Source organism: Leptosomus discolor, chromosome 15 (genome assembly GCF_034619465.1).
Source record: "Leptosomus discolor isolate bLepDis1 chromosome 15, bLepDis1.hap2, whole genome shotgun sequence".
NCBI lineage: Eukaryota > Metazoa > Chordata > Aves > Leptosomiformes > Leptosomidae > Leptosomus > Leptosomus discolor.
Window position 1 is genome coordinate 454,065 of NC_141405.1, and position 24,622 is coordinate 478,686.

Here is a 24,622-nt window from a genome sequence, read left to right on the forward strand (position 1 = left end):
TAGGTCCTAAATCTACAAATTAGATAGAGCAAAATCCTAAACAGAGCAAAGACATGAGCACAAGCGTGGGCTGATGGCCTGACTGTGCTTGGAGGGGTGCGGAGGACGGACAGGACTGCGCTGTTATTGCTGCCTGTGCTGGTTTAGGGACCGCTGCAGGTGGGCTCCCTGTTATCAGCCACACATGTGGGTGTTTCAGGGAAATCATAGAAATCAGAGCTATGGGCAAAACCTTCAGGCTGGAAAAGGCTTAATCTAGAAATGCCGAAAGCAGTGTTGCAGCTCACTCAGGCTGCAAATACAGGCAGCACAGTCCTGCGGTTGCTGCTGTGCTCATGGATGGGGAGATGGGAGAGGGCAACGCATTGGGGGACACGCTGCCTTGCAGTGGGCACTGGTGGGGGAGGACCACGAGGTGCCGGACCGGCAGGCTGGGAGGGACCCGGTTGTGGGGCTGGTCGCCACAGCTGAGCATCTCAGCGGTGGTATTTTGCATAGAAAATGCCAATGTCTCCTCTGCTCCCCCGCAGCTGCCCCATGCTGGCTCCCCAGCCTGCCTGTAGTCGTGTCACAGGCAAATCTCCCTTCCTTCCTCCTCAGCTCTTAGGATTATTTTTTTTCCTCTTTCTTTGGAGAGAACAATGCTTGAGGGCAAGGGAAGCTGTCCGGCTCCAGGCTGGCTTCCCTCTGCAGCGTAACCAGCTCCCAAGCTTTCCTCAGGGTTTGTTTCTCTGGAGTGGTGGATCAGCACACCAAGCTTAGAAACCTCATGGAAATTCGGGCGCTTTTTTTTTTTTTTTTTTTTTCTTTTTCAGGCTGGACTTTGCATTTCAGACTCAGTTTGACTTAACCTGAACATTTCTGCTTAAATCCTGGTGAGGATGAGCTTCCTGATCCTGACCTGCTTGATGATGTCGATGCTCATCCCTGGGGGCCTCCTTGCTGTGGGAGGCTTTGGAGGCCAAGTATTTAGACGGGTTCATCTTCGAGCTGCAGCTTTCTCCACCAAAATACAGCCCCTGAGACATGCTGTGCTCACCCTTAGGGCTCTACTTCCCTGCCAGACATCCTCCACGCTGGGGTCCCATGCCCATGGTGTCCCGGTGGCTTTACGTTCTCCCCACAAGGTTGAGGCTGATCCTGGTCTCTACCGCCAGCCTGAGCCAAGCGTGCCCTGTTTTTTCACAGGTGAGACACAGGACCCAAGGCCATGCCCGTGTGGAGTGAGGAGCAGCGGCGTACTCACCCCGTCATTGCAGACGCCCTGCGGCCGCTGTGCCCACCCCGTCCTGCAGCCTTCGCTTGGCCATGGAGAGCACAGGTGGGTGATGCCGAGCCCCTTGGGGTGCTGGGCGGGGAGATCCCGACCCAATGAACTCACCTTATCCACCGCCTTGTGCCTCAGTTACCCTCTGATACAATACTTGGCTACCTGAGCAGGATTCATTGCCGCTGGGCAGACCTTGCTCTTTGCAAGGTGTTGGCAGGCTGTGCTGGATAGATGGGAGATGAGGCACAAAGCAACTGAGTGGCAGCCAAAAGATTTGCTGTAGAGGGGCATTTTGAAAGCACCAGGTCTGGCAACCATATGCATTTGAATTTTAAAGCAGTTTTATGTTTTATTGTATTTTTTCTGTCCATTTTTTTCCCCATCTGTGTTTTATTTTCACATTGTTTCACAAGGTAGTATTGGTCTCCCGGCACCCCAAGGTCAGGATATCAATACTGAAACATTTTATTTCATTTCTAAGCCACTACTGTTTGTTGCTGGTAGGTTGAGACTGTTTTTAGATCAAAGTGCCTCTTGTTTGTGTTGGAAAGAACACTTTGACGCTCTGCTTCTCATGAAAATAACTCAGTGTATCATGACTGTAGCTGCTTTGATTTAGGAAAAGAGGACAATATTTATATCAGTGCTCAGGAAAAACTTCCCCTGGTAATTAAAAACATACACAAATAGTCCCTTATTGCACAATTCCCTAGTGCAAAACCAATTAACATAATAGCGAAATTGAGAAGCTTTACAAAATCACTAGAGAAAAAACAAAAAGGAGAGAAAATACAAATTTCCAAGACTTTTCCCCAAATGACACTTCCAAAATTAGAAAAATCCCATTTCAAAGGACATTTTTGCACTGTACCGTGTGGGTACGATGGCATGAACTGTGCTGGCAGAGATGGGACTTCCCACTTGGCACACACAACTTCGCCAGCCCATGTGAATAGTTGTGAACCCGAGTGTGTGGTTGTTCTCTAACACAGCTTCGGCTGAAGCCGCAGCAGTAAGTGCTCCTCTGCAGAAGAAGCCTGAATTGAATGAATCCTCCATACAGGCTTCCTTAAGGGGACACACTTCCCTGGGGCCAGTAAATAGGAGAACTACTTTGACTATTGTGGTGTACTCAGGAATAGGCTGTCCCCAATACTTTACATTTTGCATTTCCCTGTTGTCTCTTATGCAGGGCTAGTGTCTGCTGCCCCTATGGCCCTGTCAGCATCTTGCTGGACCCATGGCACTGCAGCCTTGGGCTTGGAGAGGGCAAAAGTGACTTGTCATGCGTCTGGCTGTGCTGCCTGCCCTGCCAGCTGGTGATGAGGATACAGCAAGGGTGCTGTGAGGGGCAAAGTGCTCCTGCTCTCTGATGTGCATCACCAGTGGGAACAGCGGCAACTGTGAGGTGCCATGTCCACTCCCTTGCTTGATGATCCTGGGCTACCACTAGAAAACACAATAGAAGTGCAAAAAAAACCCTCTGTTTTTTGCTTCAAGCCCATCCTGAGATGGTGCATGGGTCTGCATGGGACAAGGTGCCAGATACTCAAAGCTGACCCATCTCCTGCATGATCATGTCTTGGTGGTCCTCTGCCCACAGGAACACTCACTGGAGAGTGGTCCCTGTTGGTCTGACCCTCCAGCTGAGCTGTAAAAGCCCCCCAGTATTTTCCTGTTTCCCTTCCTGTAGCTCCCAACCAGCCAGCTCCCAACCCGCCTCCCCCAGTCACCATTCCTTGTAAAGCCTAGAGCACCACCTGTTCCACCAACTGGACCCAGCCCAGTTGCCTTTATCTCCTTCCAGCGCCAAGGAAGGAGGTTTGGAGGCTGTGATCCTTGAGCACAGTTCATAAATAGTGTCACCCTGGCTGCCTCCTCTGTTTCTTGTAGGGAAAGATGAGTGCCCACCACTGCCCTCCTGCCACCTCTCTGATATTAGGGAAGATGGAGCCATGGCAGAAGAGGATGTAAAGGGAATGAGAAAATTCAGGAGCAAAATTGGGCAGGAAATGTGGTGCTAATGACACCAATCCCATGTGGATGAGACAACTCAGACTGGGCAGTATGTGTTTGGAGCCCCCATTAGGACCTGGGTAAATTACTCCTTGCTTGCATCCTTACCATGCACGCAAGACCCGCTCAGCCACTGCTGGCAATGCTCGGGACCCCACCAGTGAACACGGAGGCAGGAACCTGCCCCGGGAGAGGACCTTGGGATATGGGTGCTGCAAACATCTGAGATCCTCCCTTGGATCAGGACATGTTCTGGCTTCTCCCACCTATAACTTCCTACAGAACATCACCTAATAATACCCAACTTCACATAATGCTTTTTTTTTTTTTTTATTACAAAGGAACAAGAATTGTTTTTCCAATAGGGAAAGAGTAGCCCAGTGTAAGGACAGACAAAAAGATAGGCCATGGTGGAGTAAAGGGACCTTGCAGCTTTTCCAGCCAATACACCATGTGCTTTCAGGGCTGACTTTCATTTTACATCTGCGATGTGTCGGTGCACAAGGCCAGCCAGCTCTCATGTGAGCTCACTCATGATCACGAGCCCTCGCCCCACATACGAGTCATACCCCAAACTGGGTCTGAGGTTGTCGGACTTATTTTTGGCCGAGAGCAAGATGCAGTTTGGTTTTGACGTGTACAAGGCATGTGTGGTGGTTACCAGGCAGAAGCACCAACCTTGGATCCCTGCCTGGGGGAGAAGAAGGTGCTCAGAGCCCGTAGCTGGGTGGTCACACACCAGGGAGAAGCTTCGAGGGGTCGCAGGTGGAAGGCAGGAGGTGACGTGCCAGCCTGGTGGCTCTGCCTGGGTTTCCCACGAGGGGTGAGCTGCTGGTGTGGGCAGCAGAACTTGTTGCAAGAGTGCTCCTTGTGACGGGTGTGAGGTTGAGGCTGAATCCATGCAGTGCCAAAATGCAGAGGTGTTTCTGCTCTTTCGTGGTGCCAAGTTGTGGTTTAATTTTGTTAGTTTCTATATTTAATGTGTGATTTTTTTTTTTATTGAACAAGGGGAGAGAGGGGCTCTGCAGAGCTCGTGCATGCACAGTCCTCTGCAGAGCTTCTCTGCCACCGTGTCCCTGCAGAAGCACTTTGCTCTCTGGTACGGCTCTAGGGGCCACCAGTCCATGGGGTGGCATTTGCCCCCAGCTCCAGTGGCCCCAGAGAGAGCTCTGCCCTGTTTCCATTGAGGCTCATCCAGGCTTGAAACCTGCTGAGACAGCCATCCTGAGGGATGCGGTGAGGGTGCAGTCCTCATGCTCACAGGAACCAGCACCTCCTTCCTTGGGGTGCCAGTCTCCCAGGGGTGCAGGCCTGGCTGCTCACGTCCTCTTTGTCCTCGCAGAGGTGGAGTCGGACATCCTGCGTCGCATCCGCACGCTGCTGCGAGAGCTGGACGGGCACCACCCCGCCTGCCAGAGCGACCGAGGTAGGACGGACCCCCGGCACAGCTCCCAGGGGTCAGCACCCGCCGTCCCCCACGCTGCTCTCCTGGGGGCATGGCTTGGCCCCAAACCCTCCACTGCTGCCTCTCCTCTCAGTCAGTGCCAGGGTGGGGGGACATGGGGTGCCCTCACCTCCCTGGTGCTGCTTTGCCCTTTCTAACCTGCTTTCAGAGGTGCTAAACCTTTGCGAGCTCCTGGTGCCTGCTGTGCAGCGTCGGCAGCTCTTGTGCCTCCTCTACGTGGCTGTTACATCCTTTACACCCTTCACTCATCCAGGGGGTCCAGCAATGAGGTGGGACATCAAATGCCAGAGTTTGTGATGCTGTTCCCAGCTCTGACACTGACTCACCGCACAGCCCCATCCAACTCACTTAACACATCTGAGTTCGAGTCTCCCCGTCTCTCCCTGCAGGGATATTGCTTTGCCACACACTGCTCAGCTCCACCACTCACTAAGAGTCAGCTGAAATCCCTGTGTTACAGTTTTGGAGAATAAAATAGCTGACCCAGCAACTGGACTGCTACAGCCTTAGGAAACTGAATTAATATTGAAAAATTCATTTTACTTTGAGTGCGTGGAATATTTTACAGTTAATTAAATTTGATTTTGTCTGGAATGAGCTTTGACATCTGCAGGACTGAGATGCTTTGTGGTCCTTGCTCTGAGTGTGAGCTCTCAGCAGCCAGCATTCAGGTACTGTGTGCTGGGACCAGCAGGAACCCAAATTCCTCAGGGCAGGCAGTGAAAGCAGGCAGTCATTAACAGAGCAACAGAGTGAACACGAAACAAACTTCACGTTCATTGCCCTGCCCTGCTTTTCTCCAGCCCCCCTGTTCTAGGGTCTCTAGGGCCTTTTTCCAAAGGTTTCACAGTGTTAGAGGTACAATATACATCAATGCTGCATCCAGAGTCAGGGCAGCATGGCTTGTCCCTTGCAGAAGGTCAATGACTGAAGCAGAAGGCAGAGAAGCCTTGTTTAGCTCTGACACTGATGTCAATGTATCATCCCAGTGGGTGATTTTTGCAGCAACAGTGTCCCGGTCCCCTGATTCCTCTGTGAAACTGCCCCCTATCCATCACTGCTCTGCTTGGCAACCTGACCTCTTTCTTGACTCTCTCTTCTCAGGGATGCTGCGATGGACCCTGCATAAAAAAATCGACCAGAATCCCAGCAACAGCTCTGTTCTGGTCAGGATCGTGGTGAAGGAGCTGGAAAGGGTGAGTGCTGCCTCGGAGATGACCCCTGAATGCTGGGCTTGACCCCTCCATGGCATGTGCCCTCCTGTGGGGCCTGGGGGAGCAGAGGGATGGGGACCCAACTCCACCTCAAAACAGTGTTTTTGGGGGCCTTGAGCCTGGCTGGGGACTGTGGCTCACAGCACAGAGTGAAAAATGCTGTGGGACACCAGGGCAGAGCTGTAGCTCATCCCCAGCTGATGGCTGCAGCGGCCAGGGTTTGCCCCAAAAGTGACGGGGAGCCACGGGCAGAGTAGGGAACCTCCCCAGGCTCCTCGATGCCGCAGAAACCAAAGGCAGCCGGCCTTTGCAGTTTGCAGATAGCACAGCATGAAACATTTCCGAACACCCCCAAATCTCCCTCGTCCCACCCCACCTAGCTGTGGTCACAGGTAGAGTGGAAATTTCCCCTCCATGTAACTCATTTCCACCTCAGAGGGTGTCAGAGCAGGAACATCTAACCCACTATCTTGTCCTGAGAGCCTCTGACGGAAAGTGTGATGGATTTTTTGTTTCATTGATTTGTCTTGTCATTTTCTGGTCTTGCGTAAACCTTTAGCACCCTCAGCATCCTGGCACAAGCTGGTTTGTGGTTTGGTGAGGTGTCATGTGTAGAAGTAGCACCTTTTCTTTCTTAGGAGCCTGCCTCATTTTACCCAGTGTCCTCTCATTCCGGCGCAGGGAGGAACGGTCCCTGTCCCCCCTTCACCTCCTCCTCTCCACCCTGGTGATGGGCCCCTGCTCACCGTCCTTTGTGCAGACACCTCCTCGTACCATTTTCTCTACATCGTTGCTATTTCTCCTTTTGAGCTGGAAGGATGGAGCCGCCTTGCTCGGCATTGCTCAGCTCCGGTGTCTCCAGCCAGCTGCTGCTCAGCCCCGGGGGGCCAAGCACCCTCTGCAGAGGCTGTCACCTCCCTCTGCCAGCACTCCCGTATCTCACACGCAACAGCCCAGTGAACAGCCCAGTGCAGATCCCCGTGCACACACCACAGTGCTGTGAACATCAAGCAGTTATTCCTAATCTTCGTTTCCTGCCATTTAAGCAGCTCTGAGGCTGTTTCCAGGCTGTCTCTCACGCTGTGGCGGTTTAGCTTCCATCAGCGCCTCGGGGAGGGATCTTATCAAATGGCTTTTGCAAATCCAGAGAGGAGCACCCACATCGCCCTTGGCTATGGATGCAGGGATTCCTCCAGAGGGCTTGAGATTCTGCAAAAGCCATGTCAGTCCCTCCCTGTTATGCCTATTATCGTTCTGCTGCTCTTATCTTTCCTTGCCCAGGAGGGGTGTCAGACCTCTTGGTCTGTAATTGCCTTCATATCCCTGAAGCTCTTCTTGGAAATCAGTGTGTTGTTTTTTTTTTTTTTTTTTTCATTCCTCTAGTACTGCAACAGCTCTGAGCAGTCAGTACCAACCACAGCTGATAATTTAGCAATTTCATGCTTGAGTTCCTCCAGGGCCCTGGGCAAATATGAGCTGGTCTCAGCAATTCAGTATTATTCATTTTATTGATCATTTCTAAAGCGTTGCTGCCATCAGTTCCATTTAACTCAGATCCATTAGCTCAGCAGCCCTGAAGAAAGGTGCTGGAAATATCTTTGGGGTGGAAATACCTTTCCCGGTTTTATCCAGGGGCATTCCTGTTACTGGAGCCAGACCAGGCTGCAGGGAGCTTGGAACTGTGTTAGCCAGGTCATCCAGCTGGCTTCCCATGGGCCAGGATGGGGATGCAAGAGCACCTCTCCTCCTTGCTCACTCCTGTCCCACACCCACCAAATGTAAGACAGGCTTTTCCTAGAGGTTTTATATTCCACATGAGTCTCTGCAACAGAAAGGAGCTCCTTAATGAGCTCCGTTAGAAACTTCCACTCACCCTCTCCCACCGTGGCTGCTGTGTTTGAGCTGCGCAGCTCTTGGGGTGCAAACTGTGCTCTTGCAGCAGCTCCTGGAGCCTGCCCATCCCTACAGCGATCTCCAGCCATGGCAGCGTGGTCCATCCCCCCACACCCCTCCCCAGGGCTGGGCTCGGGTGGGATGCCCACCATGCAGGACCCGCCTGCCCCAGGAACATCCCACCCACCCTGATGGCCTTTGGAGGGATCCCAAACCCTACCTTGACGCAGGGAGCGTCACCCCTAAGCCAGGGCGCATGCTCGTACTCATCTTGTGTGTCTGAGCTGCTGAGCAGAGAGAACCCAGTGAATCGGCGGGGCTCCAGTGGCTCCCTGGCTCTGGTCTTTGCTGCCGCCAGTGCTGCTGCCCATCCCAGCATCCCGCCAGGCGCTGCCTGCGCTGACTGTGCCTTTTGGTTCCACAGGCAGAGCGAGGTGACTTCAGACATTACATCATCCCCTTGCTGCACACGCTGATGTACACCTTGATAAAGGTAACCTACCACGGGCTTCGCTGGGGCAAGGTCCAGGGAAATCAGAAGCCACAGGAGGGGCTACCTGAAGTGACTCAGCACCCATTCCTGTGCTGAAATATCCCAGTACCTGCCCTGGGACTACCATGGGTGGACTCAACTGTGCATTTCGGTGTGCTGTTTGGTGTCTCAGTCACTGTCACATGTATGGGAGTGACAGGTCCTTCCAGCTGACCCCTTTTTCTGGAGGTGTTTAGGTGCCTGATGGTGCAGGAAGCCACAACCTGGCAAAAATGTGTGCCCACAGCCCTTCAGCGGGTATTGTGGACGTTTCCAAACCATTGCAGGGCCTAACTCTGATTCATATATTGCATTTAAATCCATACTCAGTGTGGTCTAGCTCTGTGCCCTCCCACACTGGGGTCTGTTGTGGGGAAAGCACCTTTAGGGGTCACTGCCCGTGGCATCTCCTTATCTGCCCCTTTCTCACTCCAGGCTCCCTGCATCTCCGACGAACTCTGCAGCAGAGTGTATGATTTCTGTAAGAAGCTGCTCACCCTGCCCAAGCCTTTCTGCACCATTGGTTTGGACTATGCCATGAGGCTGAAGATGGAAAGGACAGCACCGGGTATGAGGTCTTCTCTGCTCTGCCTGTGCGTGGCACAGTGAATGGCTTGGCTCCTCCGGGCAACGGTAGTGGGGGTTTGGGGGGATTTCCATACATGAGCTGGCCTTTGCCTAATGCAGTGTGCCACGGCAGGGATTTCTGCAGAGGGCTGGCCAAATCTTGGGGGTCTTAGGGATGCATTTGGATGGGAGGGTTCCCCTCTCTTGATTTCAGGCTGCTGAGCCTTAGTTACTAGCAGAAAACCTTGGGGTCCTCCTGTGGTTGGTGTAGGCACCACCAGAGCCAAGTCCAGCCCATCTAAGGCTGGGTATATGTCTGCACCCTCTGTTTATATGGGAAACAGGGTCCTTATGCTCCCGGCCTGGGCATCTTAGTAAATTTTGCGGAGGTCTCCTTCTCGCAAAGTGGAGTCTCCATCTGAGATTGAGTTGCAGGCTGTCCAGCATGGGCTCTCCCTCCACTACCTCTGCATCAGGTTTTAGACACTAAAATGTCCTTAGTTTCTGCAGAGACCAGTCCCTTTTAGAAAGCAAGCCAGAGGACAATTCTATTTTCCTTTTTCTCTACGTTGCTCTTTAAAGTTCTTCTTGTTAAATTTTTCTTTAATTAGAGTCTTTTAAAAGCAACCCCTTAAAACTGTGCAAAGTGCAGACACCCTGTGAGTGTGCAAAGCCCATCGCTTTCACCCCAACCACTCCTCCCCAGTACCGCTTTGTCTGGAGCTCCAAGGTGCACCTTTCTCTCATCTGACTTCTGGTAAAAGAATGATTCAGTGTAGAGAGATGGGGATCTCCAGCGGGGCTTCTCTCAGGGCACCACAAGGTTCACAAGATGATTGCACCTGAGCAATGTGGGGTGGATGTATCTTCCCCACCCCAGACTGAGTGAAGGAAAAGTACATTTCTCCTGATTCAGAAACACGTTGTATTCTTCATATCCACCCGAACAGTGTTCCCTGATGTGGCCCCGGGGGTGGAGGCCGGGAGTAGAGCTCTTCCTCCTGCTTCCGACTCTGCTCCCAAGCTCATAATACACTAAACAAAGGAAGGGAAATACAGGAAATCGTCCCTGAATAGAAGGGGTATTCTTTTTTATAGCATGGCCTATCTTTGTCCTTGACTATTTTTACCTCTGGGCCTGATTCTTGGCTCTTTGACATCACCTCTCCAGCAATGGGTGTGTGCTGACTTGGCAGACCCACTGTCAGCATCTACAACAGGCAGCAGAGCTGAGCTGCTCCAGTGCGTTGTGTTGTTATTTCTCATGCTCTGACTCCTGCGTGTTTATCTTGCATTTGCTAGGTACGTTGTACCAAAGAATGGTCATTTCCGAACAAAGTCTCAAAAGTGACCCGTACCCTTATCAGGAAAAGTGAGTAGCGCCTCTTTGAGTGCGTTGTTATTTTTATTTCTTTTATGGTCTTATAGCAAAATCTGTCCTTTTCCTGCACGCTGAATCACTGTCAGATGGAATAGACAATTTAGACATGAACCGCGTGGCAGTACATGGTCTTGGGGGACACAATTTGGTGGCATCCAGTGCCTTGCTAAAATGAGCTTTGAGCTGGGAGGAGCACGTTCCTCCCGTCTGTCCCAATTTATTTCTGTGGCCCTGGGAGGCAGGGAGTTTCGCTTGGTGGGGAGACAGGGCAGAGAAGGGCCATATCAGAGCAACCCTTTTTCTCTGCGCGGGATAACGGAGACATGAGCTGCTCATGCCAGGCCTGATGTCAGTAACGGGGAGTCCTCATCCCGTCTCCCTCTTTTCCCATCCTCCTGTCCCACACAGGATTTTCATCTTTGCTGATCCAGAGCTGCTCTCTGAAGCCATCTGCAATGCACTGGTCACCGACACAGAGGCAGCTCAGGTCTCCCAGAGTCCCCGGATGTGCATGTGCTACGTGATCATCCACGCCATGCAGGCAGCCCTGGGCGAGGGCTGCGACATCAGAGGCTTGAGGGCGAGCCTCCAGGTAACTGGCGGCACTTCTGCAGCACCACGTATGGTTTTCCAATGGTCCTGCTCTTGCCGGGCACCTTGGGGCAGGGGAATGTTTTTTGGCAAGCAGACAGACCCCTCCCGGCTCCTCAGTGCTGGTCTCCATCCCCAGTAGCCCCAGTGTTACTTGCAAGGCTGGGCTACTGGCAGAGCTGGTGTTAATCTAAAAAATTCTTAAAATATAAAAAGAGTTACTGCAGCAGGAGCCAGAGGTTTTGAATCTTCAGTTTGAGTCTTCAGTTTTGCATGGCAAAGCTGGGCTCTGCAGCTGAAATATAGGCTCCTCTGTGAGCCATGGGTCATGGAAAAAACATCTCAGCAGAGATGTTTCAACCAAACCTTCAAGGAGCTGTGGGACCACAGTAAGACAAATGTCTGCTTCAGCAAGGCAATTTTGCAGGGGCTCTCAGTGATTTCCACTCCAAGGACACCTTTGTGTGTCTGCTGTCCCCATCTCCCAAGGGTCACTTGAGCTGCCAGCTCTGCCACTGACTCCCCAAGCTCCTGGCAGCTGGGAGCACAGTGCCCATCAGCCGCAAACCTGCCAGAAAAAAGCTTTGAGCAGACAGTACAGCCAGCATCTCTCCTCCTCCAGCCTTCCTTGGTGACAGGAGGACATTTGTGTCCTCTGCTGCAAAACAACAATTTTTGCAGGACTCATTTGATCTCTTTCTGCCCCCTCCCATGGCCCTGCCCGTGGAGCATTTCCTCTTTTCATGCCCCTGGGTGTTAACAGCTGCTCCTCATGACAGGATATGTCCACGAGTGACGTTGAGCACTGGTTCCAGCAAGTGGTGGTGGCAGTCGAGTGTGCAGGAAACGAGGCGAGCGCAGACCGCGGCCAGCATGCAGCGAGGCTGGAGGAGATTTACCACGCCGTCCTCAGCTCCTTGCAAGCAGGTGAGGTCCTGGCTGCCGTGCACGGTGCGTTGAGGGAGCTGTGGAAGCTGGCAGACCCCTGCCTCACTGCTTTGCCTTTGCCATTGCCCTACAGCTGTCCATCCCCACCTCCCCTCTGCCTCGACTTTAGCAGCATCCACCACTGGGATCAGGTCCTTGCAGCCTGGCTCCTTGCAGTGACCTGACGTCCACACGGGCAAACTGCATGTGGAAGTGGAAGGCAGATTTGCCACCTGAGGAAAGGGACTGGCAATTTCTGCTGCTAATTCAGCTGCCCTGAGGCCCAGAGACATGTCTCTCCTGTTTGCAAAGGGTACCGTAGATGTCAACCAGGGGAGGATGGACAAACTCACTAGTGCTCTGCTGGTGTAAGATACATTCTGCCATGGCCTAGACTGGGGAGACACGGTGCACCACTCCCTGAAACCTCCTTGTACTGATGTGGTGGACAGTGGTACTGCCATCTGCTTCCATCCCTGGCACTGCTCTGTTCCAGCCTGGAGCCATTGGGGCTGCACGGACTATAACAAACATCCCCATCCATCACAGCTCCTCACACAAATCTGGGGTGGACCAGGGAAATGGGGGTCATGTTTCCTTCTTCCTGGCTGCTCCTGGTGGAAGGTCCCTGCATCCCAACCTCCTCCGCAAAAAGAGCTGGAGACTGTCCCAGTGCAAGATATGGGGAGGAACAGCCAGTGGTGCAGGGAGAGGAGTAGGATTGTCTCCTTTTGGTGGCAGTGAGCTATTAAATTGTCTCACTGCTTCTCACAGAGCTATAATGGGTTAAAAATAGCCAGCGATGGTGGGGTCAGAGGGCTCCCTTGCATCTCAGCTGAGATTGCCAAAGGAGGTCCTGCCATGTGCGTTGGAGGTCCAGTGCTAGAATATATTCCACAATCCCTCTGCTGTCTGCAGCAAAGCAAGGTCCTTCACTTGCCCATGCCTCAGTTTCCCCTTCTTCATTTCTCCCTTCCACCAAGGGTGTAGGTACCTTCTTATGGCTCAATTTGTGAGAGCAGAGGTCTGTGACTACAGCCTCATGTCTGGCCAGGAGGCAAGCAGAGTGGGAGAGCCCTTGGGGCTCAGCACAGGCTATCTCTGCTCGTGTCCGAAGCACAGCACCAGTGGGGGTTCAAGCCCGTGTGTGGGAAAACTGCTCCTGTGTGTTACAAGCATCCTTGTTTCCCCCAGGCGATGCTTCCTTGGGAGGGCTACAAAGTACCCCTCTGCCCAACCCCAACATCAGCTTTCATCTCTGGACAGAAGACGATCAGCTCTGTGAGTGCACTGAGGAGGCTGTGGGGAGTTTGGATGGTGCCTGAGGCTGGGAAACCTGCACAAAACATGTCATTTAGCTCTGATTCTTGCAGAGTGAGTTTTACAACCATCACCCAAGGGCCAAGATTGTGGAGGCTCATAATGCCTGCACCAGCCTTCCTTCTTGTGGGGTGTTGGGGTCAGCAGGGGATTAGCAGGGGAGAGGGGCGAAGGAGATGAAGAGAGGGAGGACCTCTGTGGGACAGGCTGCACCAAAGTACCTGCTTTGAGTGATATTGAACTCTCTTCATGGTGCCATGTGAAATGGGACTGAAACTCTGACACCTCTTGGACGTACTCGTGGAGGTATGGGCCCTATGGTTTGCATGAGAAGAGGGCAGCCGGGGCAGGAATAGGGCTGAGCCTGGCTTTGGTTGTATTTCCATCCTTGAGCTCCCTTCTGCCAGCAGGGAAGGAATTGGTGCTGTTCATCCGCCCGCTGTCACAGAGCTGCGAGCCTGACTGCCTAAGCCAGGACCTGGACAACTTTGAGATCCAGGACATCATTTCGGACTGCGAGTGCTGCGAGCAGACCCGCTTCTCCGTGCTCTCCACCGACAGCGGTATCGAACGAGACCTGCCTGTGGCAGTCGAGGAGACCTGTGCCCCTTGCAGCACCGAAACGGAGCAATCCCGGCTCCACAGGAAGGGGGGCATTAAGAAAAAGCCATCACCACTGGAGAGTGTGGCCTTCCTGCAGGCTGGCTGCAACGGTCCTGGGGCGAAGCCCCCAGTGAAGCTGCAGCAGAGACCAGGCATCCCCCCGGAGCCTGCAGCCCCGCTCCAGCGGCTGCACACTGCCCGCATCGTGCTGCTGGGGGACGACCGGATCCTGGGGCGCCTGGCCCAAGCCTACCACTCTTTGAGGTAAATGGTGGCCACGGCCTTTTTGGCTCTGGGGGCTTGAGGGAAGGGAGGACAGAGCAGAGGCTTTGCTCTTCAGCCTACTGAAGCAGTTGAGATGGCTGGGGATGCGTTGGGCTCCAGCGTTACCTGGGACAGGATGGGACCCAGGTGTTTTGCACCCAAATGCATCTGACTTCACTGGCTGCATGACATTGTTTGGCTCTGTCAGCCCAAATGATGCACACAGTGAGATTTTCCCTTCTATCAATGGAATGAGTTAAATGAACAATAAATGAGACAAGACGTTCTCCTTTGCAAAAGGGAAAAATCCTAAAGAAAAGTTGTTTTCCAGGTGGCTCTTCCCAGCTGGCTCACCCAGGCCAGGAGAGCAGCATGGGGTAGGTCTGGGTTGCAGTGCAGGCAGCAGCCTGGGGAGCAGAGCTGGGTGCAGAGGGGACCACCAGTCCCAGCCAAGAGCCTGTCTGCCCCCATCATCTCCCCTTGCTTGATTCGGGAACCCGGAGACATTGTGGTCATCCTATCACACAAGGCAAAGGAGATGTGCGAGGAGGGCATGTGCTCCTCTTGCAGAGCAGCTGTGGTCTCCTGGCACTGCCCAGCCTTGGCCAAGGGCCACATTCTTCCACCTTCCCCTCGTGACACGGCTATTTATTTTTCCATTTCTAGGAAACGAGAAACACGGCGAGTTTTCCTGACTCCCAGGCTGAACCTGCAGTTCTACTACATCCCAGTCGTGACAGGGCAGCCAAACACCTTGGCTGCCACGGTGAGTCTGGGCTCAGCAGCTCCAGGCGCTGCTGCCGGCTGCCAGCAACCGACGGTGTTTTTGGAGGAAAGCAGGGGGGTTTACAAGAATTCATGTTCATTAATGCCTTGTTCCTAGAACAAGGAGGTTGGGAGCCAAAACAGGGCAGCTGGGTTCAGTCTGCAGGCTGACTTCGGGAATCGATCAGCCCCAGAGACTCAGGTTACTCCAGCCACAGCCTAGAAACAGAATTCAGTTTTGCTTCTGTGCCCCAGCTATAGTAGGATCATGTGAGCTTTAGCAAAGGACTGATGCTTTTCTCACCTCCCAAACACTTAGGGGAAGTGGTCGCCCCTTACTGATAGCTTTGCCTGCTTGGTCACGGCCCCAGTTTTAGTTCTGCGAGTCACTACCTTGCAGTTTATCTTGGGCACATCTCTTCCCCATCTGACAGCCTGGAGACAGCAATAAATAAACAATTGCACTTCTCACAATATTTTAAGCTGGCCCAGAGCTGGCTGTAAGTCCTGACAAACATGCCGTTATAAAAATGAGTATTTCCTCTTTTCATTCTTCACTTAATTTTTGTCCTTGAGCACTTGCTAAATGAGTGCTGCAAGACATGTTTTGCCATCTTTTCTGGAAGAAGAGGGAGGGATGGGGGAGCTGTTCGCAGGGCATTCATGCCCCGGCTCCCTCTGCCTCCTCTATGGCTTCTGGTATCTTGAGCCCTGGTCTTACTCTGAGCTATGTGTTTCTCCTGCAGGACCATGCTGCCACCGGCCAAGAGGAGCTCTGTGAGGTGGCTGGGTACCTGAGCAGAGCTGACCCGTGGTACGAGAGCAACATCAACACGCTGTGCCACATGATTCCCAAGCTGGCCACCATGGTATGAGGGAAACCTTCCCACTTCCCCAGCCCAGCCCATTTCCCAAAGCTCATACCTGAGGACGAGCTCATGCCCTGCAGGGCTCCTCCGTGCCCCAGATAGAGGCTTTCTCCCTGCAAACCCACCCCAGGGCCTGACAGCCGGGAAGGCGCATGTGGCTGACACTGCCCCAGCCCACAAGACCCGTTTGCTGTAATGGGTTTTTTTGACCAAGGGACAGGAAATGGCAGATTTCAAGAAAGAAAATGTAAATAAGGCATTTGCTGAAATACCCCTGGCTCTCAATTCCTGGCAGTTTGAGCCACCTTCAATAGCCTACAAATAAGGCTGGTAGGTGGGCACGAGCCTTTGCTTCTCCCATTTGCTTTGACTAGCTATGACAGAGCAGCTCAGCACTGCCCTGGGCGACAGCTCATTACCCATTATTTATCTAGGAAGGCGTGAGGGTTTGTGGCAGTATTTTTGAGAAGTGACTGTGGCTGATCCATAATGTGATTTTCCCCCCCGCAGCCTTCCTCCCCGAGTAAACATCTTGTGACTGATCTGTTCATCACTGATGTGATTGCTTACTACGTTCGCATGGGCATCCAGCCCGTCTGCTTCCAGGTCTACGCTGTGAAGGTGGGTGCCACATCTCTTGTGCCTTCACATGGCCCTGCAAGGACTTGCAGAGCCCCACTGCTGGCAGATCTGTGCAAAGTCAATGGGGTCCGGGGCCTTTCAGCAGATCTCAGCCTGGATCTCCGTGCTCCCCAGCCTGTCCCCTCCTTGCCAAGCTCCCAGCTAGCGACTCCGTGTAGCACAGCTCAGCTGGAGTCAATGATCCCAGGAAGGCTATTTCAGGATCACACGGGTCAGGAAAGTGAGCCTTGAAATTACCCCATAGGGATGCAGATTTCCTACTCCCCTGGATTCAGGTTTGCTCTGGAGCTCTGGCGCTTCCTGGTACTTTAGATGCAGTGAGCAAACAGGATTGTTCTGAGTGGCTTTGCCAAAATCTTCCTGCACCTTACAGGGGCTTTGCAGGGCTTCCTGAAACACCATTTAATTTATTTCCTCCAGCTTTACTCTGAAATGAGATCAGAGTGAGACCTGGCATTTGATATGAGAGCAAAGAAGTACTGTATTCAGTCATGTAACATCAACCCCCCATCTGCTGCTCTGGCAGTTTTCCCCCTTCAAAGTTTAGGGTGCCACTGACGCACGTATCTCCTTTTCGTCTACCCATAGCCAATGTGTTGATCTATTGCAGCAAAGGAGCAGCCACTACATGAGCAAAGTGCCATGTGGCTTGCGAAGAGCTGGAAGAGCTTTATTAATTAGAGCACCAGCAGGACTTGAACTAATGACATGTAGCTTGTGAACACTTGGAGCACCTGGTCCTCAGCTTGTGTGGCTGGGGATTTTGATTTTTTTGGTGAATTTTTATTCTACTCATTTCTCCTCCAAGACAAAAATCTAAAGCAAGTGAGAGAGTGGGTGACTCAAGCAGGGGAAGAGGAACTGACTCCAGATGTGGTTTTCAGATAGAGGCATCTAACCCACCCTGTTGTCATACAGGGTGTGATGCTGCTTCATCTGGAAACTCTAAACCTGTTTTGCCTCTTTGGTTAAGACCATGCTGTTCCTCTTTGGATGCAGAGAGTTTTCCTGGAAGCAAAGGTCAAATCCCGTAGGAGTTGGATGTAGGGCTGGGACTGGCTAGGAGAGGTTCTCCAGGACCTTATCTTCCCCTTTGGCTCAAAACAAGCCCATGAAAAGAAAATAATTAATAAGTCTGAAGTGACCAGTTGATGTAGGTGTGTCACGTAGAAATTATGTGCCTTGAAGCTAAGCCAGCATCTGCAGTCAGGCCTGGGAAGCTGCTCCCCTTGACCTGGGTTGCCTCTGGGTAGATGGCTGGGAACAGAATCATCTATGAGTGTGCAGTGACACCCAGTGGCAGGGGACACCAGCCTCCTGGCAAGCCCTGCCACGCTCCTGGCCTTTAGACAGCAGAGCAAAGGCAGTTCTCTCTGTCCCATAGACCCCCTGGCTGCCATGATGAGGTCATAGATTCCCTTTGATGATGGATGTCACACCTGAGTGCTCTGGAGAACCTTTTGTCGTCACAAGCCCAGTGTGATGCCACAGTGTGACTGAGGAGCAGCTGTTCTCAGAGATTTTCCTCTCTTTCAGATTTTCTTCAACGACCCGGCACAGGAGCCGGCTGAGGATGTGTTCCTCACGGAGCTGCGGGCCCAGGTGCAGGACAGCATCTCCCACAGAGGTGCGTGTGTCCCCCCAAGTTGAGCCCTGCAGCAGGGGCTGCCATCCTGGACGGAAGTCCTGCCAGCCTCAGTTCCCCCTCGCCCTGTCCCTCAGCCTGCAGCAGTCAAGGCCATACCATGGGGCAGTATCCCTTGTTCCCTGACGAGCAGGAGACTTCCCTAAACTTCTCCATCTCCCTCCCAGGTTCATGACACCAGGCTAAATGAGGGACCTTGTGGTCACTGTCTCCTGGTCTCAACCAGGTTTTGTAGACTGTGTCCTTTGTTGGCTCCAGGACCCTCTGAAGTTTGACCAGCTCCATATTTTTGTTGAGGAAACAAGCTGGGCTTTACAGCCACCCCTTTGCCAGATGTTTTCCCACCTAGAAATTCTGCTTCCTTGAGTTTCCAGTGGTGGGACAAGGGTGCTTGAAGGCTGGACTGTTACAGACGTCACCTTCCATGAGTGCACCCCGGTGTCCAATTCAAGGGATGTGTGCCGTTGCGGTTGGGCACAGATCCTTGAGCAAGTCCATCACACTGGACCTGCTGAGTGCACAGAGCCTCAGCTCCCATAGGCAAGGAGAGAAGGGCCAGTGTGCCAAACCACAGACTGCTGTGTGACAGAGGGGGTGGCTCATCCCATGGGAGGACCCCTCTCTGCTGAACACGGACAGGTGAGGTGAGTGAAACCTCAATCCTACCCAGTTCCCTCCTTGCAGAGTCGAGCATGACCAAGAAGAAAGCGACCCTGGATGGCCCTGGCATAGATCTCACAGTAACATACAGAAAGGTAAGTGGGGCTCTTGGCATCCCAAAACGTCCCTGCTCACAAGGATCCCCAGCATGGCACAGGTCTCCTAAAAGGAGTGCTCTAGCCCTCCTTCTTTCCTCTGGAATTGCGCTCCAGCAGAGGACAGAGAACTTGTGGTGAATTTTAAAAGCCTGTTATCTAACCTTGCATTTGTGAAAAACTGCCCTCAGACCTATCCGTGTCTAACCTCTCTGCCGGACTGAATTAAGACAGCCTTTCCTGCAGGTTGTGGTGAGCAACCGGGCAAAGGAGCTGGCTATGTCCCTGCGTGCCACAGGTCTGGTGATGAAAGCCATCCCTTCCAATGAGGCTGAAGGTGGGTTCTTCCTGCATGGAACCATGTGAAGAGGGTTTGCTGAGTTTTCTGGTGCTGGATAGAGTAAATCTGACCGTGGTACTTAGTGCCAGTTGTGTCTGGGCTGTGGGGGTTGGAATCAGTGACATGCATGTATTGGTGTCGCCACAGTCTGTGGTTTTCTCGTGAATGACGTGCCTGGGGCTTTCTGTAACATGGGGTTCAGCATAACCATGATCTAGGCTTGGCAGCATCTTCCTTTTGCTGCAGCCTTCCTTTTTCACCTTGCCCTTAGCATAGCCTCTGAGGTTTCCACCCTGAGCATGTTCCCACACAAACTCTTAGCCCATGGAGCTTGCTAGAGTCCTCCTTTTCTGCTGTCCTATGTATCCCATCCCTGGCAGTGCACCCAAATGTGGGATCTGGCACCAGCCCCACTCAAAGCTGAGCTGAGATCATGCCATTGTCTAAGGCTAACACTCTGCTTCTGTTGCAGACCTGGTGTGTCTGAATGTGAACATCACTGAGATCATTAGGATCAATAACTTGTCGGGACGATCGTTCTCAGTAAGTAGCTGTGGCTGCTCACAGCCCTGGAGGGGTCAGCCAATGCATGGAAATCCCTTATGATAATGGTGAAAAGGGAAACACCCTGTGGGGGAGGAGAAGGCTTTGGGGTCACCCTGCTCAGAGAGAGTTTTGCAATTACTTTCCATGGAAAAGTCTATATTTTTGAGCCAAAGCCCCAAATGCCATCCTTGCTCATCAATGCCACGTTGAATCCTGTCTCAGGAGACCCAGAAGGACTGAGCTGCTGCTGGAGTTATTCTGTGACCCCAGGGACAAAGCGGAAAAATCAAACTTAGCCCCAGTCATTGTGGCTCCACTTGGCTACAGGAGAGGGTTTGTAGTTTTGCAATCAACTCCAGTATCTCCACATCTCCAGCTGCAGTGCCGTCCCCAGAACCCATGTGCTGATCCCCACAGAGCTCACAAGAATAGAGGCCATTGGAGAAATATTTTAACAGAGCATAAACAAGAAGCAGGAACTTCAATGAATCTAATTATCAACTCAGAAAGATGGATATGCAAGAGATGGGACTGAAAACTTGGGGTCCTGTCCTTTCTGTTTTACTTGAGAGTTTAAGTAGACCCTGAGGACATGTTGCCTCTGGGAATGTGTCACTGCAGTTTGTGTGGCACTAAGTATTATTGTGTCTTGGTCATTTGGGCCCTGGAGCCTCCAGTCTCTCAGATGGTATTTTTAGCTAGCCAGCCCACTTTTGCTTATTTTCACCTGGCTTTTAGAAATACCGAGGTACTGCAGCCCATGCTGCCCACCAGGATGCACCACAGCCCTGGAGAGCAGACCATGCCCCACATCAGGCACCTCAAACCTTGCAACCTGTGCAAGCATTGCCGGTTTGGAAAGTTTGCCCTTGCAAAATCTGACCAGGTTGTGATTACAGAAAAAGGGCCAGAGAGGCACCTCCCTCCTCAAAGAATTCACCTTGTGTCACAACTGAGGTTAAAAAAAAAAGAGAAATATCCTAATTTGTCGCTTTTCAGACCCAGTACGCGCAGCCCACCCATAGCCACGCAGCCAAGGGAAGGGAAGTGAGACACTCACTGGGCTCTTCCTCCCCTCTCAATCCAGGCTGTGGCAAACAGGTTGAAAACACGGAATATCAATATCAGGAGCACAGAGCAGAGGCCCTTCACGGTGTGTCTGGACAAGGACAGCAGAAGAACCTACAGGAACGTGATCAGGTGAGAATGCCACGTGCGCCAGGCTCTGCACATCTTGCTGCTGACCTTGCATTCCTCCCTGGAAGGGCTCCCAAGGTGGCAGAGCTGTTTCCCAGGGAATTCTAGTCCTGATCCTCATTCATGACAAAAGGCCCACAGGCAAATACGTTGCTTCTCCAGGGAAAGCAGGGCAGAGTGGTGCTCTCCTGCCTTTGTGTTTTCAGGTGATGGTGTGAGAAACAAAGTGGTTCTTCCATTTTAAGTAAGGTGCTGTCGTTAAGACAGTAGAAGGACAGGTACCTCCAGGAGAAACTGAGGTCTTAGATCTCCTTAATTTCATCGTGGAGCTGATGTTCTCTCCACTGACTGCATTCCTCACCAGGGTATGTCAAGCATATGAAGGCAGGGGGAGAAAATTCAGCCCTGTGAAAACAGCACGGATCAACATGCCTATAGTAGTTGCAGTGATATATGATGTGTCCGAAGCAAACAGGCAGGTGATTCAAGGTCCATGGGCTGCATAGAACATACATAAAATGTAAATTTCTGAGAATTGAACTGAGCCAGGCTAAGGACACTGGTTTTGTGGTCAAACACTAATACACATCAGCTCATCTTTCCAGCCAAAACCAGTTGAAAAAGCATAAAAGCAGCTGCACATCTCAGCATGAAAGCCCTCCCTCAGCAGCCAGTGGAGAGACCTGACAGTTAGTCTGAGATCAGATTCTGGACCTCAGGGGCAGATTTGCACACGCAGTAAATATGTTTTTGTGCTCTTGCAGTGTGGAAGTGTCTCCTTGCCTAGAGCCCAGCTACTGCCTGCAAAAGACAAGGACAATGAAATTCAACCTGAATGAAACAGAGGATGTGGGGCTTGTGAAATACATGCCCAAGTCCCTGTTGTTGCCTATCAACACATTTGCAGGCATCATCCAATGAAGAAAATGAGAAAAAGCTGATGTGAGAGATGTGACATTGGGTTATCACAGAGTGGAAGGCAAAAGAAAACACACTAAAAGCCACCAACAGTGATTTTACAACGGTAATGGTGTAAAAATGCTGCAACATCAGAGGTGGATAGGGCTCAGGGAGGACAGCCGTGCCCTGCTGAATGACAGTGATGACCACAGGTAACACCCCCCTGCCAAGGGGCAGAGCGTTGCTGAAGAAATGAGTTTTGACTTTTTGCACAAGTCAGGGAAAACATTTGAGCTTCTTCACGTCAGGAAGACTGGGGAAAATACAGCCAAGGTAGTGGTGCTTGCTGCGCTGGCAGATCACAGAGCGGTTGCTATCAGTAATATTTATTACGGTGTCTCACAGCCTGGCAGGGGATCAGGGCCTGCTGTGCAGGGTTCTGCACGGCAAACTCTTCATTCTGGCACAGGGTGACGTATTTGGGCAAACCAGCAATTATTCCCTCCCCTGACTTATTTAGGAAACCTCAGTGTAAGCCTGACCACAACTGGGAAAGCATGTGTGTTTAACGCAGCTTCTGTGGAAGTCAGTGGAAAACCTGCTGTTGTTTCAAAAGGGCCACACAAAGTAATGACGGAAAGTGTGAAACGGGGACATGGGAAATCCAGTGCAATACCTGGCAGTGGTGATTAGGGCAAGAGCAGCCCAGGCTGCCTACGCAGTGCTGTGGGATATGCTCAGCTGTGAATGTAGAGATCTGCTTGAAGAAGAAACCTTCATTGAGCCAGTAGTGGAGGCTGCACAAGAGCTCTTTGTGTACCTTTGAGTCCACCTGGGATTTCGCTGGGGCTTCACCACGCAACCTCTTCACGTCTGACCTGGAGCCTCAATGAGCGCCGGTTGTGTTCCTCCAGTTTTACATCCCAGGAACAACCACCTACAACACCAGCAGCAGCTCGTGTCCTCCATGAGGCCAGCCAACACCACCTCTGCATCCCAGTCTGCCTGGCGGTCCTGGTTTGGTCTGTGTCTGCTGTGCAGTTAAGAGATATAGAAGAGTGGAGTAGCGTTCCTGGGGATGACGGATGGGCAGGATGCCTGCAAGACTTCTCTATTCCTTTCCTCTGCTGCTACCATGGCGTAGAAGCCCTCCCCTGGTTTGCAGATGGGCCGGGCTGAGCAGCGACAGCACAGCTCCTGCTTCCACCTGGGCTCAGACTAACTCGATGTTAAGGATGATTGTGTAGGAGGACCCTGTCTTCATTCCAGTTTGTGGTTGACTGAAATAACGTAAGAAACACAGTGTGTATTTATTGACTTGCTGAACGGGACCTGTGGTTTCTGGAGTGTCTCTGGGGAGTCTTCCCTAAATTCACGTTGGGAGGGGATTTGAGGGCATTCCTTCTATGACACTATCATTTTTTTATTCTCTTGGCTCCCAGATAACTTGTTACCTGGGTTGCCTTCACTCAGGGGTGCTTACTTCGATCAGCAGCCCAAAGAAAATGTCCTTTAGCTTTGTATATGTGCATAGCAGTTATTCCCAGTCATCTCTGGCTGTCACCAATGGGGAGTCCCTGGAGCCAGCTTTGTGCTACAGGGTGATGCTGACCCAGCTGCAATGGTACTGGCAAACCCCTATGTCAGCTCCGATGGCTGGGAAGCAATTCACCCCTCTGTCCTGTCTGTGCCAGGTCTGCCCAGCCCTGGGGAGCTGCATCTCTGGAAAGTCAGTTCTGTTTAACCACCCACACGTGGAACAAGGAGCTCACCTCCAGGTATCCCAGTCTGGGGCCCTGGAGAGGAGTTTCCCTTCTGCAGAACTGCTCTGAGCTTGTGGGTTATCTTGGCTGGTTAGGCCCCGTGGACATCTTCCTTGCATTTCTTGCCACACACACAAGGCTTTAGGGGTTCAGTCTTCAGACTTCCCTGGTCCCTCTCTGTGCCAACAAGCACAGGGCTGCCATATTCCTGCTCCTGTCCTGCATTGTCACCTGGCACAGCAGGCATTGTCGCTTCCCATTGCCAGGCTAAAGGTTTATTGACTCTTGCTTTGAATGACCATGCAGCCCAAAACAACCGCTGAAATACACTACTGGGCACACCAGCTCCAGAGCAGTCAGCCACTGATGGGTTATTGAGCAGCGTAAAAATCCTCCAGGCCCCAAGAAATATTTAATCCCAAACCAGCACCAACAGCTGAAAGGTCATGTTGGGCAACAGCAGCATGACCATTTCCTAAGGAAGCTGCCTTGAAATGCTGGCAGATGTAGACCCTCGCTCCTGGCTGAGTCAAGCACAGTCCCCGAGCTTTAATGTGCCCCCACAGGAGTCACAAGGCTGCAAGATCTCAGCAACAGCATTCAGTTCTGCAGTACTGTTTTTCACCTCACAAGTCAAAAACTGTTGTTGCCCACGAATATCAGACGTAGGCAGCAAATATTTTGGCCCCGAAGGAAGCTGAAGTTAGACAGGGGGCTCAGAAACAAGTCAGGAGATGCCTGGTGGCACCACCTGTTTTCCCCTGTGAGCTGCTGCATAGGGCAACGTGGGGTTTAAGGGGTGACCAGCATTTCTTCACACCTCTGCCTCCTTGGGGCTTTGTCGGGGGTTCACACACCCTGGCACACAAGGCAAATGCTTATAGAGCCAAGAGACCGTGCACTGGGTTGGAGCATGGTCTGTGGTGTCCAGAGTTTACTTTGTATAGTTGTAAATGATGTAGATGGATTATAAGTTATTTGTATAGGTGTCAGAGATGATCTCTATCAGAAGGTGCAATCCTTTTAATGCCAATTAAAAAAATAGGAAAAAAAAAAAAAACAAACCAGAAACTGTTAGTTTGGTTGGTTTCTTATGTTTCTATGTGGCTGGGGAGGGTAGGGAATAAGCTGGTAGGAACAGAAAGGCATCAGTGTGA

The 24,622-nt window shown here is 52.0% G+C and overlaps 1 protein-coding gene across 2 annotated transcripts; it reads left to right on the forward strand.

Moving 5' to 3' along the window:
* The first annotated feature begins 1,308 nt into the window (after positions 1-1,308).
* Positions 1,309-21,723, forward strand: PIK3R6 (phosphoinositide-3-kinase regulatory subunit 6). Of its 2 annotated transcripts, none has more exons than XM_086473746.1 (19): positions 1,309-1,321; positions 4,629-4,712; positions 5,856-5,947; positions 8,283-8,351; positions 8,826-8,958; positions 10,260-10,329; positions 10,747-10,930; positions 11,709-11,856; positions 13,051-13,137; positions 13,587-14,043; positions 14,710-14,809; positions 15,555-15,677; positions 16,188-16,298; positions 17,856-17,946; positions 18,649-18,719; positions 18,966-19,056; positions 19,532-19,602; positions 20,693-20,805; positions 21,567-21,723. In XM_086473746.1, the coding sequence occupies exons 1-19, from the start codon at positions 1,309-1,311 to the stop codon at positions 21,721-21,723; spliced, it is 2,265 nt and encodes a 754-aa protein (XP_086329872.1). The 2 variants fall into 2 exon arrangements, with proteins under 2 accessions (XP_086329872.1, XP_086329871.1); XM_086473745.1 differs by having other exon boundaries at positions 14,710-14,803; positions 17,856-17,950; positions 18,635-18,719.
* The last annotated feature ends 2,899 nt before the right edge of the window (positions 21,724-24,622 follow it).